This window comes from Apteryx rowi, unplaced genomic scaffold, assembly GCF_003343035.1.
Source record: "Apteryx rowi isolate R43461 unplaced genomic scaffold, aptRow1 scaffold_516, whole genome shotgun sequence".
Classification (NCBI taxonomy): Eukaryota; Metazoa; Chordata; class Aves; order Apterygiformes; family Apterygidae; genus Apteryx; species Apteryx rowi.
The window spans coordinates 345,710-359,980 of record NW_020450779.1 but is presented as its reverse complement, the minus strand read 5'-3'; the positions used below and the strand labels follow the sequence as shown (position 1 = coordinate 359,980).

Below are 14,271 nucleotides of genomic sequence, written 5' to 3'. Positions count from 1 at the left end.
TACATCTTGACATAATCAAAACTTCACAAGCCAAATTTGCAACAATATAGGGTTTAACCAAATAATTAGGAAAGTGAAACCACATTTTTTCAGAAGCTAGAAGATATTAGCCATGCACGTGAAACTCAAGAAAGTAATCTGATGAGAAGGGGCATGTGGACATATATTCTAATTCAACTAAAACCTCATAAAGAATTTAAAACAAACTGTAAAATATTATGTGAGGAAAAAAAGAAATGTTGAAGTTCATCAGTCACCAGAATTAGCTGGATATTTGCACTGTTTTATAATTTCAGTGACAAAATCCATATAGTTATATTTATCACCAGTAACTGTATTTGTGCTGAGATTTTGTTTAGCATGGCCTAAGTATTTAGATAAAAAATAATTTTTTACTGTAGCTCATTGGCTTTCAAGAAAGTTTCTACTCCTGTCCTAATCTGCTTTAATCATGACAGAAGCATGATTCCTTGTGGGGTGGAATAGCTTCACTTTGTGGTATGAACAGCCTGAGAACCACATAAAATGGAGGGACTAAGGCATCAGCTAAGTTTCTACAGAATTGTACTAATTTAGGGAAAGTTTCCATTGCAAGATGGAGCAGTCCTAGTTATTCTAATGCGCGTCATGTCAAAATTCCTAAGAGCAGAACTGTCTGTGCTTTATTGGGATTCAGAAGATAATGAGCTACAGGGCAAATTCCAGAGTTAACAGCGAAGGAGCTTCAAAGGTCCTAGAAACTGTAAATTAGTACTGGTGAGAAAAATAAGCATTTGCTAAGCTGGAAAGTTATTACAGCTTCTGCCTCCCCCCTCTTCATCATGTAGACCACTTAAAGAAAAGCAAATGCTTAAATAGCAATTGGGCCACTATGAGTACTGTTCATGCTTGTTTTGAGTTCTGCATATCAGTTTTCTGATATTTTTCAATAAAACATTTTCTTTAAAGAAGAAGAAAAATCCTGAATCTGAACAGCTAAATTCTGTGTAGCATCATACTTCACTTGGCAAACATTTGGGGGGGGAGGGAGGGATATATCTAGATTACCCTAGAGACTTGGATAACTTTTCACTAGAAAGATTTCATACATCTAGTGTATACATCAGATCATATCCCCATTAGTGCCCACCATTTAAAGATGCAGTTGAGGGTTGGGGGGGGAGGTGGAGAAGGTGGAAAATGGGTCAAAGATTAAAGCATTCTGCCTGTGAAGAGATAGCATCTTATCTAAAAAGAAAAGAAGAAATGGCTTTATGCTAGTAGGAGGAAGCCAGAAATAGAGAAAATAACCTTCAAAACAAAAGATCATCCAAATACTTTCAGTATGCACAGAGATTCACTGAGTTTTTAATTTTATTTAAATATATATTTGAACTTCAATGTCATGTTCTCTGAACAGAAGCAGACAGGAAAAAGAAAAAACACTTACAGAAAAAGACAAACCCTAAATTAATCATCTCAGTGATTCCAAAAAGAGAAAGATGAGTCTGCAGAGGGAGAAAAAAGGAGAAGCACGGAAGTCTCCTGAAGTAAATTGATTTCCATATGCCTATTGTATCTAACATCTCCCTTTATTAATCAGCATGATAAGCACCAGAAAAATTCATCCTGCCTGTGATAACAAATGTTCATGGGCTTGACTAAGCAGTGCGCTACCACATAGCACTGTGTACATGCGAGACCTCCCATGTCCTTCTCAGTCCCTTCTCCTGCTCAGGCCACTCTGTCCAAGCCAAGGTGGACCAAAGTACATGCTGTGCATGAGGGCTTGGTTCACCAGTCTATGCCAGTGCGTGAAGCAGGCAATGAAACTTTTGCAGTAAAAGTTGATGTTGTCTGTATTTTGTGAAGACTGAATTGTGTCACTTAGTCAATAGCTGGTCTATTGGCCCTGTAGAAAGTTTAGGCAGAAGACTAATAGGAGGATGCAGACAGACTCATGAGCGGCAGCCCCGAACGAGCCAGCCTTGACAATGCGAAGGAGGCTCTGGGAGCATGCAGCAGTATAACTCCAGGCTAACTAAGGTTGTGCAGTAGATCTGAAGACATCACTCTTTAACTTCAGCATCTAAGACTGTTTATGAACCTAGCTGGAAATTCGTGTCCAAGAACACACAGAATACCCAGGAACAATGTAGAGTATGTGTGAACTTGGGTATCTAAATTCCTGTGCAAATGCTGCAAGCACTGGCTCACTCATATTCTCAACAGTAAGAATCTGTAGTTTCTAATATTCCTGTTTACTTCCTTAAGGGTGAAAAGAAAAGTAAAGATGGGCCACAGAAAGTTGAGGCCAGTAAGAATGGAGGATCAGCACCAAAACAACAAGGTCAGTAATAAGCCACATATTAGAGCTCAGAGATTGTCTGGACAAAATACATGTATGGGATTCAGGGCTGTAAGTAAAATCATTCCTCCTCCAAATGCTATGCTCTGCCAAGTGCTGGTCTTATTTTTTATTTCTGGAAGAAATTAAGAACTCTGAATTCCCACTGACCCCAAACCAATAATTTGTTACAGGAATAGTAGCGCTGTCCAACAATAATAGACTAATATAAGCTTTCAAGCGCACAGACCCTTCATCAGCTTGTCTGCTTTTATCAGCTAGTCTAACAGAAGGTGTTTCCTTTTACTGCAAGCTTGATTTCATCTTGGAAAACTTACTATAAAATAAACTTACTATAAAATAAAGGTGTTTACTAGCTTAAGAAAGAAAACTTTTATTTTTATGTATCTTTTGGGTTTGTTTCATATATATATGTATGAATATATTATATATTCATACATATTGTCACGCTACGAAGGTTTGATAGTAACGACTGAGACAGTAATGTAATAAAAAAACTATGTTTACTTCCTCACGCAAGCTCTTAGTTTAGTAACATCCATTAAAATAATGTGATTACTAATTTAGAAAGGATAGCCTGAAAAAGGATAGCCCGAAATCATCGATTATCGATTCAGAAAGGATAACCCGAAATCCCATCCCTGCTCAAACTCTCTTAGCTGCCAAGTCTCTTTTTATATGGCTGGGACTCTGGGCAAACACTGCTTTTACTGACCTCTGYGAGTTTCATAACAACAGGACTGTTTGTCTGCTTGGAAGGACCCTGCTAGCGAGGCAAGATCGCAACACCTCCGTATCGCTTCTCCCCTCCCTGCGGGTCCATGCAGATTCCTTGGTCTTGTCAGACAGCAGAGTTCTTTAGGCATTAGCTCTTCTAGTCTGCAGCCTTGAGCGTATCAGTTGGCAGACTTTTTCAGTCCTGTTAACTCTTCACTCGCCCGACACATATATAGATATAGATCTTTTGGGTATGTTTCATATATATATATATATATATATATATGTATAGGTACATGTGTCTGTATATATGGATAGATAGATAAAATACTCAAAAAGGTATATAGAGTTATAGATATATAAAACAGTTTAAAAGAGGAGACATTTTAACCATCTGACACTCAAGTCTTTTCTTGAACATGAGAAAAGTGAGCAGTCATTCAAATCTTCTTCCAAACAAAAATACTATTAAAAATGATTTGTCATCACCATTCAGAAGATATCCAGGACTGGAACACAGGAACATAGAGCTCAGAGCAATAACACAAACTAATTATTTGCCTAAGCAGTTGGTTACTGAAAACAGCAGCAGCATGACCATGGCTATTTTGTTGTGTTACCCCCAACTGCTCCCCCCCCTTTTTTTAAATAGCCACTCCTATTTTGTTTATGCCAAAATCTTGAAAAAGCCAGAATGACTGCTGCAACAGCTACCAAAATGGAAGGCTAAGGATGGATGAGGCAACAACTACTGCCGGGCGTTGCCCTCTTTGTCCTGCCTTAGAGTGGTACAAGCCTTTCCCTTTCCATCCTCCCATACTGGCAAAACCACTGCGTCCAGGGTTTCTGGCAGCCCTTTTCTCTCTCTGTCACCTCACCTCTTTCCTTTTGGAGAACAATTAAAGCTCTCTTTGCTGAGGCAGCAAAGCATAAGCTGAGAAACTTTCAGCTTTCTATGATAAAGATGATTTAAGGCAAGAGGAGCACTGGAAAAAGACCACAAACTTGCATAATCCCTGCTGGCACTTTGTGTAATGTTAAGTAGTATCACCATCCTTTCCCGATATATCCAAACTTTAAACAAAGTCCACTTAATGCAATTATCTTATTATAAAATGGCTGTAGCACTAAATCAATGAAAAGCAAAATCTGACATGAGTTAACTGTAGCAATAAGCCACCCACTGAAAAAACACATCTGACATATTCTGTGACTTTTTAACTACATTAAATCACAGATACTATCCCATGACAGAATGAAGTATGGTTATAGAAAATTCTTCTGTTGACATCCAAAATCCAATCTAATATTTAGAGATTAATGTAACTGATGAATCTATATTTTGGAGTAGTGAGATTTTTACTTCTAAATTGTAAAATAAGACAAGCAGTGGCATAGAAAGCAACCACGTCATCAAATGTTGAAGGACAACATACTGCCACAGTTAAACACCATGTTTGTTGTTTTTCATCCATAGTTTACCATCCACAGGGTGTTTGGAGTCCCATTTCCAAACAGCCACAAGACAGTTTCGCCTTTTCCATGTGTGTGTTAGTGAGCCAGATAGATAGTTAGCTATACAATCCACAGAACATACACAGGCACCACACGTCAGGAGAAACCTATGAATTCCCCATACATCCCATACATAAATCCTCACTATCCAAACTGAATAAGGGGCTCCGTTCGCTTTCTGTTGGGAGAAAAGCAGGACTGGTCTCGAGCAGCTGACACTGTGAAGCTTAGTGAGCTCTGTATCACAGCCTAAAACCGTGTGGGCAATGGCTGGAAGAAAAAAAACAAGAATATCTACAAGGAAACAAATGACAAAAGACAGCATTTTGCAGCGTACACACAAATTCAGAGAGCGCTATAAACAATACAGCCAGAGCTCGACCAAAACTAGTTAAGGGAGACTAGCTAAATGGAAGAGTTAAAGCTAGTTAGACAGAGAAAAACTTTTTTGAGATTCTAAGTAGACTCTCTCAGAATAAAATCAACCAGAAAAGCATCTAGTCATAGTCTGCTGTTACAGCTCTACAGTCCTGGAGCACAAACCAACAGAATCAGTAGGGTTTACCTCCACCCCTCCTCCTCACGTGGCCAAGACTAGCCATCACCTTCTCCCTTCCTGCTAGCACTTCATGAGGCAGCATGGTGTTCCCAGCACAGATGAGAACTCAGCAGGAAGCAAAATTGGAGCCTGTTTGGTTAAAACTTGGCTACTTGCATCACTCAGCAACACCTGGTATTTTGGCTTCTTTGTTGGCTACTCATTGCCTCATCTCCACCTCCTCACTTGCCCTCTCTCTCTCTCTCACTTGCTTACTTTGTGATTAATTCTCTGCATAATTATCTTACTTTGTAATTAATTCTCTGTGTTTTGTGAGTTTGCTCCATAATGGATTCATTTTTTAACTTGTGTTTGTTTATGTACTTAACTAAGTCTGATTCACCTAATCACAGGTTCTCTGTGTTACTGAATTCTGTTGCTATAGTTTCTTTGCATATGTATTACCTCCCATAAATGGCTATACAACTGCTTCACTTGTTTTACACACATTTGTTCAATAGCTCTGCTGATGGCTACCCTATTTTGCGAGTCATATCAAGCCTCCACCTGCTAGCTGGTGTCTGCATTATCGTTCTCTGTATCACAGTTCCTTTCCCCCTAACAACTCCTTCCTGTCCTTTCCTTTGTGATTCTTTCCAGCTCATCCCTCTCCTTCCCCTTTCTCTAAACCCTTCTCAGCTCCACACGTACATACTACTTTTTTGAAATCTGTCCTCCTTCCATCTCCTTCTCTCTTTCCCCTGACTAGAACCTGGCCTAACTATTCCCAGTCTTCTGGGGTTTGTCTTCCTACTTCTCAACAGGTTTTATCCAGATGCACAGATATATTTACTAAAACCCTCATTGGCATAGCCTTGTTGTTTGTATTACCTGACTGAGAAAGGTGGACTAGAACTGTCATATGTATTTCTATCTGTGCTACAATTGCACCTCTGGATCACAGTGTAGACAGTTTCTCAATTAGAAGATTGCCTTGTTCGTTTTCAGTGGTGTTTCAGTCTCTTCACAACCTAGCTGCTTTAGAAAATATTCAGAGGATATATAAAGGATTGTATACCTGTCCCAAATGAAATGCAAGTGTCATGCTACAGCGTGCAGGAGAATTTGGTGCATTTGCCAGATTCAGAAAATCTATATCCTAAGTGGGAAGCCCAGTTTCAGTCTGAAAAAAGGAATTTTAATTAGCATGTCTGAGTGCCTAGCACCTACAAGGAACTTCACTCCTGACTTTTTCTCCAAAGACAAATTATCACCTACAGTTCTATTTAGATACTAAGGGATCGTTCAGTTTTCCACAAAAAGTTTGGCCAAACTGTCGCGTGAAAGGGAGGGACGGAAGGCCCTTCCTTATCTTTATAATTTACGTTTGCCTGCCAGAGCCCCCCTGTTTGAGGACTTTCCCTGGGTCAGTTTCGCAAAGTAAAAAGAATAAGATTTTATTAAAGCGACAGATACAACAGGTTCGGAATTGCCGTTGATAAATGCACTTGCTGCTACAAATGTTCTTTCTATGAGCTCAAACTAACAATTAAGCGCTTTCAATAATAATATATTTTCCCGGGTAACGTCCAACGTTTGTTGGAGGCGCAAGTCTTACCAAAGAGGCGTTCCTGTTTGGGGGAGGGAGAAGGAGGCTCGCTCGTCAGCAATCTCCGGTGAACAGGTCGGCGGTTCAGTTTTCTTCCCTTCCAAAAACTTTAGTGAGCTATCCGCTGTTTTGTAGTTGCTGAAGGTGGGATGTGGAAGCGCGGCAGACATACTTCATTGGCCAGACTGCCATTTGCGCGGTTGTTGGGGGTATGCCCCCCTTATTTACATATCATTATGCAGCAAAGGGCGTGATTTTTAATATGGTAAGCAGGGATAATGAGGCTGGGGGTACTGTAGTTCAACAGTCTGTGAGCAGCAATTATTTTTTGGGATGCAACCCTTTGTGGTCAGGGGCGGACCGTGATACCTCCATATCGCTCCCTCCTCCGCCGTGCAGCTGGAACAAACTGTCTGGCCTTCACCAGCTGGTTCGTTACTCATGTTGCAAAAGGGTGATGTGCTTTGGCTGCCACGTACTGTTTTTCCCGTGTGCCCCCTTATCTTTCTCCCTGAATTCTCTCTTGTTCCCACACAAACAAACAAAAGGGGCAGAAGCTGGTGCTAGTTTCCACCTTTCATACTTTAGCTTAGTTGTTAAACTTCACCCCATCATACTAAGGGAGTTCAAACCCATATATTTCATGTTTCAGCAGAGTACCCTAACTACCCATGTGAAGTCTGAACTAGAGAGACAGGGGAGGAAAATCTTTAACCTTCCTAATGGTTGAGTCCCTGTGCAGAAAAGAATGCAAAAACCTGTGAAGTCTGAGAAGATGGAGCACAACACGGAGCCTAGCTCTTACCTAGCAGTTAACTACCAACCTTGTAGGAGGAGAGGTGGATTTTGATTTCAGCATCTGTTTATATTACAACATTGTTGAATCTGAGAGCAAGAGAATTCCTGTAAAAGGTATTTGACCCTATCCCAAACAAGGAAGGTCCAGAGGCAAGATTTCTTCTTTCTAGATGAAAGCTTTGATCATGGACTGCTATATATAAAACAGTCACTTCCTCCCCTTGTATTTAGAAATAAAGCTGGTCTATTTTGTGAGGGGAACAAAATCCTGTCCCTGTCAAGCCCCAGCTAATTTCTGCTAACTAGGCACCAACTAATCTGCCTGGAGGATGACCAATGAGTTATAAGCCTCTGAGAAGACATCTTAGAATTAAATGTGAACTTTCACAGCTGAAACCTGCCTGTGGTCTGCTATGAATCCGACCCTTGAACTGTTTTGCAAAATCTGTTCCCTAGCATCTCAAAATCCATGGTTAAATATGTGGTTTGTATCTCAAGATACTTATCAAATACAGTATTTTAGCATTATGTGCTGCAGCTCAATGAACAAAACCTGTCAATGCARAGAGTCTTTTAAATAATAATTCTATTCCTTGTCTTCTCATCCTTTATACTCTTCACTGACACTCAGTCAATATGGAGCTATTATTCTCAGAAAATGTATTTTTTTAAGATTATCAAGAACTTGAATATGTTTAATCAGCTTGCTTCCACTCTTGCTGATGTGAAGCCTTTTAATTCCTTTCAGAACTTCACTTTTCACATGAGTGACAAGGCTAATGCTAGGAAAACAAATCCAACTTCTTCACATGATCTTTCTTTCTTTATGTGGAAAAACTACTTGATTTTATAACACTACTGTTTCCAACTAAAGATGAGGGTTTAATTAAGATTTAAGATGACCTATTTACTGATTGTTTTATTTCAACCACATTGATTTTCAAACCATCCTTCCCTGCACAGAACATCTGTTCAAAAAGTTATACTTGAAAAGTCATGAAGGTATGTAGTTTGTAATGTCAGAAATAAATCTTATTCTCTCCTTCTTCCATAGGTTTCCTGTGTATTTATTTTTCTAGCCATTTTTATGACTCTATAGCCACATGTATATATGTGTGCATCTTTCAAGTATTTACGGATATAGCCCCTATTTAAGACTTTTAACCACAATAATGGTTTTCAGAAAGTGGAAATGAAAAAAAAATCACCCATTTTAAGTGCTCAAAATTATGTTTCAATTGTATATATGTCACTGAGTTAGCTGAAAAGCAGTTTACTCAGCCGTCAGCTGCTCTACCTCCTACTACTAGGTTCTACCCATTTCTTCATGCAGTGCATTTCCCATTTCAAACAATGGTGTCTGCCCTGAAGTATTTCTACACATTGTTAAAATTGCCAGCATTGTTGTCTATAAACTAAAATAGCCATACCCTCTGAAAACAAATATTAAGTTACACAAGGTTTTCATGCAACCATTGAATCTATATATTCAACAGAACAAAGATACAGGATTCCTCAAAGTATCTTGCATTTTGTTTTACACAGAGCATACTGGCTTTTTCTCTCCCATGACTAATTCTCTTCTGTGTTTCTCTTAACCATTGAGAAGCCGATCAAGATACTTCCAACCAATTAGATTTTGGGRACTTTTTTCTGTGCTGTGGGAATATGAAAGTACAACATTAAATGTTCCTTAAGTAAGGATTGCCAACATTAATGCTGGCAATAAACATCAGAACTGATTGTTAAGGTTTATAACTCTATTACTTATATAGCAGGGTAATTAACTGTAGTTAGTAAGACACCATCATTGTGAGATAATGTAGGATTTCTTAAACACCAGTTTCTTTTAGGATACCAACATTTTTTTAAAAGGTCACTAAAAAGTTAGTGGTAGAAGAACGTATTTGACAAGTTTTGCCTCCCTGTATGCCAGGGACTCAACTGGTCCAGAAAGTGAGGGGAAACATACAGAAGATACTGGTCAGGCTTGCCAGCACCAGGCAATGGAGCTGGCTGGGAATTCCGGAGAAGAAAGCCTTACCTTTCTGAAGCATGGTAAAGTTAGAGCAATTTCTTTCTTCTAGACTCAGGAATACCGTTAACTGGTACAATCTAGCCCCCGGGATTTATTCATATCATTATCTCTTAAAAACTAATCTTTTATCTGACATTTTCCCTCTCTATTTTCTGTAACAAGGATAATGCTAACTATTGGTGATGCTAGAAACCAATTTTTATGGCCAGGGAATGTATATCTGGTCATAGCTGTGTCGCATGAAAGGGAGGGAAGGCAGGCCCTTCCTTATCTTTGTAATTTACGTTTGCCTGCCAGAGCCCCCTGTTTGAGGACTTTCCCTGGGTCAGTTTCACAAAGTAAAATAAGATTTTATTAAGCGACAGATACAACAGGTTCGGAATTGCTGTTGATAAATGCACTTGCTGCTACAAATTTTCTTTCTAYGAGCTCAAAMTAACAATTAAGTGCTTTCAATAATAATATATTTTCCCGGGTAACGTCCGACGTATGTCGGAGGCGCAAGTCTTACCAAAGAGGCGTTCCTGTTTGGGGKAGGGAGAAGGAGGCTCRCTCGYCAGCAATCTCYRGCGAACGGGTCRGGGGTTCAATTTTCTTCCCTTCCAAAAAACTTTAGTGAGCTATCCGCTGTTTTATAGTTGCTGAAGGTGGGATGTGGAAGCACGGCAGACATACTTCATTGGCCAGATTGCCATTTGCGCGGCTGTTGGGGGTATGCCCCCCTTATTTACATATCATTATGCAGCAAAGGGCATGTTTTTAATATGGTAATCAGGGATAATGAGGCTAGGGGTACTATAGGTCAACAGTTAGTCCGTGAGCAGCAATTATTTTTTCGGGATGCAACTCTCTGTGGTCAGAGGTGGACCATGATACCTCCATATCGCTCCCTCCTCTGCTGTGCAGCTGGAATAAACTGTCTGGCCTTCACCAGCTGCCTTGTTACTCCTGTTGCAAAAGGGTGGTGTGTTTTGCCTGCCGGGTACTGTTTTTTTCTTTGTGCCCCCTTATCTTTCTCCCTGAAGTCTCTCTTGATCCCACAAGCTGATGCAAAGATTATATCTTTTAAAGTCAGCCTAGCAAACAAAAGATATACATTTTATTGCATTTTGGGAGGAAAGCCCTTTGGATTGGCTGACTGCTCCAGAGCCTCACCTCCTGATGCTGAGTAACCAGTAAGGCTGGTGGTCTCCATGGCACATAATGCTGTTTGCATGCGTAGAAACAAGTGTCAGGTGGAACGAAAGAGCCCACTTGCTCAGGCAGCTCTTCCCTTACTCTGAACAGTAGCATGGCAGCTCAGCTCCTCTGTCCCCATACTGACCTTGGCAGGAAATAAGGAGAAGCTGCTTTCCTAGTCAGCCTGCAGAGGTTGTAATTGCCTTTTGCAGGTCTGGGGCTTTTGAAGAACTCCAAGAACAGCAGAAATAGGATTTGAAAGAAGAATTAATGATGAATTTGTGGAGAATGTTTGACTTAATTTGCACTTCTGGCTGACAAGTACATACTGTGTTAGGTAATCACATGTTACGCTGTAAGAATGGAAGGATCATGAAAATCTTCATGGACTCATCTCTCAGAGAATCTATGGGGTTTAAAAGTCTCTTGCTTGCATTGCTTGCTGTCTAAAGAGAAGTAAACAATACCTCTGTGGAGCTAGACCCATGACAGTTTTCTGGATCTACAAGTACTTGTGTATACTCAGGACCAAACGTTTAGGAAGAATCAAAATGGTAAAGAGGATGGGACTAGACTCTTCTCAGTGGAGCTCAGCGACAGGATGAGAGGCAACAAGCACAAACTGAAACACAGGAAGCTCTATCTATCTGAACAGGAGGAAAAACTTCTTTACTGCAAGGGTGACTGAGCACTGGAGCAGGTTTCCCACAGAAGCTGTGGAGTCTCTTCCTTGGAGATATGCAAAAGCCATCTGGAGACGGTCCTGAGCAACGTGTTCCAGGCGACCCTGCTTAAGCATGGGGGTTAGACTAGATGATCTCCAGAGGTCCCTTCCAACCTCAACCCTTCTGTGATTCTGTGCTTATGGCAAGAATGAGGATTCTACAGTGATGTGTCCTGGATTTGGCAAGTCTTCCTATATCAATGGCTTCCTCTGTGGAGAAAGGTCCTTAGCACTACTGGCTGAGGTTTCTGGACAATTTGTACAGTGCTAGATTTTAGAAACATAGAAATGGAGTTGATCCAATATGAGCATGTTTAAACTAAAAACAACTTTGCCAGCTCTTCCAGTGTTATGATTAGCCTCACAATATTGTCTGGTTTTTTGTTTTTGTTTTGGGGGGATTTTTTTTGTGATGCCTGACCTCCTGGTTTCATGTGATTATCACATAGAATTATAAGTTTTATTAAAGAAAAAACAAAAAATTTCAGGCCTTGTAGGTTTCAGAGAAAAAAAGTTATTAATAAAAAAGGATAAAACCCAGAAACAAATACAAAGTACATAAAGTACATGGGTTTTAAGCTTTCATTTTTTGCTTTGCTGGAAAAATGTGAAATATTCTGCTACAGAATATTCTGCAAGAGTGTGAGTGTGTGAGAGAGAGGTTAAAAAAGGAAATTGAGAAGACTGTCAAGGCTCTCTATCCAAAACAGTGAAGTGAAAACTGGAGATAAAAATTGTTTATGAAAACTTGATCAAGAAGATGAGCAGCATCAATATCAGCTTGGTATATTCCTTAAACACGCAAAGATATTTTGGCTACTGTAACTTGATCCTGCAATACTGTTCCAATGTCATTTTACTGGAGGAACAACAATACCCCTATTAAAAGAGTAAACAAAGAAGGTTTAATAATACTAACCATCAACAGGGTATCTCCAACCTGACTAAGATAACAGTATTGTTAGTAAGAGACTGATATCCAGCTAATATCTCTTCTTTAAGACTGTTTGCCTGTTCCAAGCATCTTCTGGAAGAACAAAGATGTGGAAAATGAGAAAAATCTGAAATAGTAAAAGAGAAAAACAAAATGGTCTCATAACCTGCCTCTTGCTTCTTCTCCTTGCTATCTCAGATAGATCATGAAACATGGAGATTTTAGTGGGCCTTTTGTTTTAACCAGCTACCTTTTTGCAGTATTTCTTTGGGTAGTGTTTCACCCACATTTTCACAACTGCCACTTTTCCAATCCATCATAAAAGAGAACCAGCAACACATTTCCAAACTCAATTTTAAATTTTATTATTCTGACGGAAAGTCCAAATTGACTAGAATGTGATGTGGGCTGCATTCTTCAACTCCCACTCCTAATGCAGAGGCAGCTTTAGCTACCCCTAACTCTATTCCAATAGAGCAGGAATGGAAAACATTTGGAGAAAACCAKAAAAACTCAAATGCCCTTTTTTCCCATTCTTCTGTTTTGAAAATTGCTTTTAATGTTTTCATCTTGCCATAATTCTGCCTCCTTTTTCTCACTCATGGCAATTTCTTTACCATCAACAAATTTATGTAAAGCCAATATACCTTTCCTTTGCTGTCCTGTAAGCCACGCAGCCATGCATATGGCTTTTTGGCAGGGGAGGGAAAAAGGGGAAAACTATAGTTCATTAATTCAGAATGGAGTAGAAAAGCAATGAGGGCTGATGTTTTTTGGCTCTTGCATCTTCTTTTCCACATCATCTTGTTATGTTGACCACTAAACCACAGGAGGATTGTGTGTCAAGCACAGAGTCTGTAGTATCATTCATAGAAATTACCTGGGGTAAGGGTTAAACAGAATTTTAATGGATTAAGCAGAATTTACCAGAATCCTTTCTGAATAAATCATTAGTGTCAAGACCCACAAATTAGTCAGATATAAATAGGTCCAAAACCCCTTAATTTTCTCTAACTGCAGCTCTTTCTAGATTTTCCTGCAGAAGACATCTGTGAAAATCTTAGAAGAAATAAATTTTATTTCAYTATAAGAATGTGTTCACTGTGCTAGAAGCCTGAATCAGTTTTAAAATTCCTCCCTTCTAAAAAAGTCTTTCTGACCTGAACTCCCAGAGAAGCATTTTGAAACCCTGAACCCCTGTAATCAAATGGTAACAAACTCTTTTGTCTTTGCTTGAACCTCCACTGAGAAAAGAACAGCAACAGTCCTCCGCTGACCCCACTTCTTCCCTGCATGTGTGCTATTCTGTACCTTGAAAATCCCCTGGTTTGGGGGACTCTTCAGGCAAGATGAAGCATTCCCCAGGGTTAGATTTCCAACAGACTTTTCCCTCAAGATACTACCACAATGCCAGCTGCTGCAGAAAGGAAATAACAACCTGCATTTCCATGAAGTGGGCAAAATACTGTTACTGTTATCAACTTAAGCCATAAATCCTGATCTGGAGGATTTCCAGTTGAATGTCAGAGTTTTAAATGGAATCCCTCACAAAAATCTTCCCAGCTTATAGCTGAAAAGTAATATAAACCCTGCAGACTGTATCTTTATCATTTAATAGTGCTACATTTCTCCCAGAGATCATTTGAAAATTAACCTATAAACTTGCTAATCCAAAATCCAGTTGGCCAGAGTGCTGGGGAACGTGGATTTCTTTGCCTTCTCTTCAGTTCTTTGTCTGACTCTGGCTTGAGTCTTTCTGGTTTGCTCATGCTCTCCAGGTAAAGATATCCACAGGTACCTCCCTCTAGGTCTTGTCTTTGATCCTGTTTAATAAATGCATTCTTGTAAGAGCAGCAGGGCACACATAGGGCA

General features: G+C 39.7%; 1 protein-coding gene across 1 annotated transcript in view; it reads left to right on the top strand.

The window, feature by feature from the left end:
* Positions 1 to 14,271, top strand: part of CNGB3 (cyclic nucleotide gated channel beta 3) — an 86,143-nt gene that overhangs the window by 14,481 nt on the left and 57,391 nt on the right. The window contains exon 2 of the mRNA XM_026080381.1: positions 2,254 to 2,329. Coding sequence (XP_025936166.1) covers positions 2,254 to 2,329 — 76 coding nt within the window. The remainder of the gene's footprint in view (positions 1 to 2,253; positions 2,330 to 14,271) is intronic.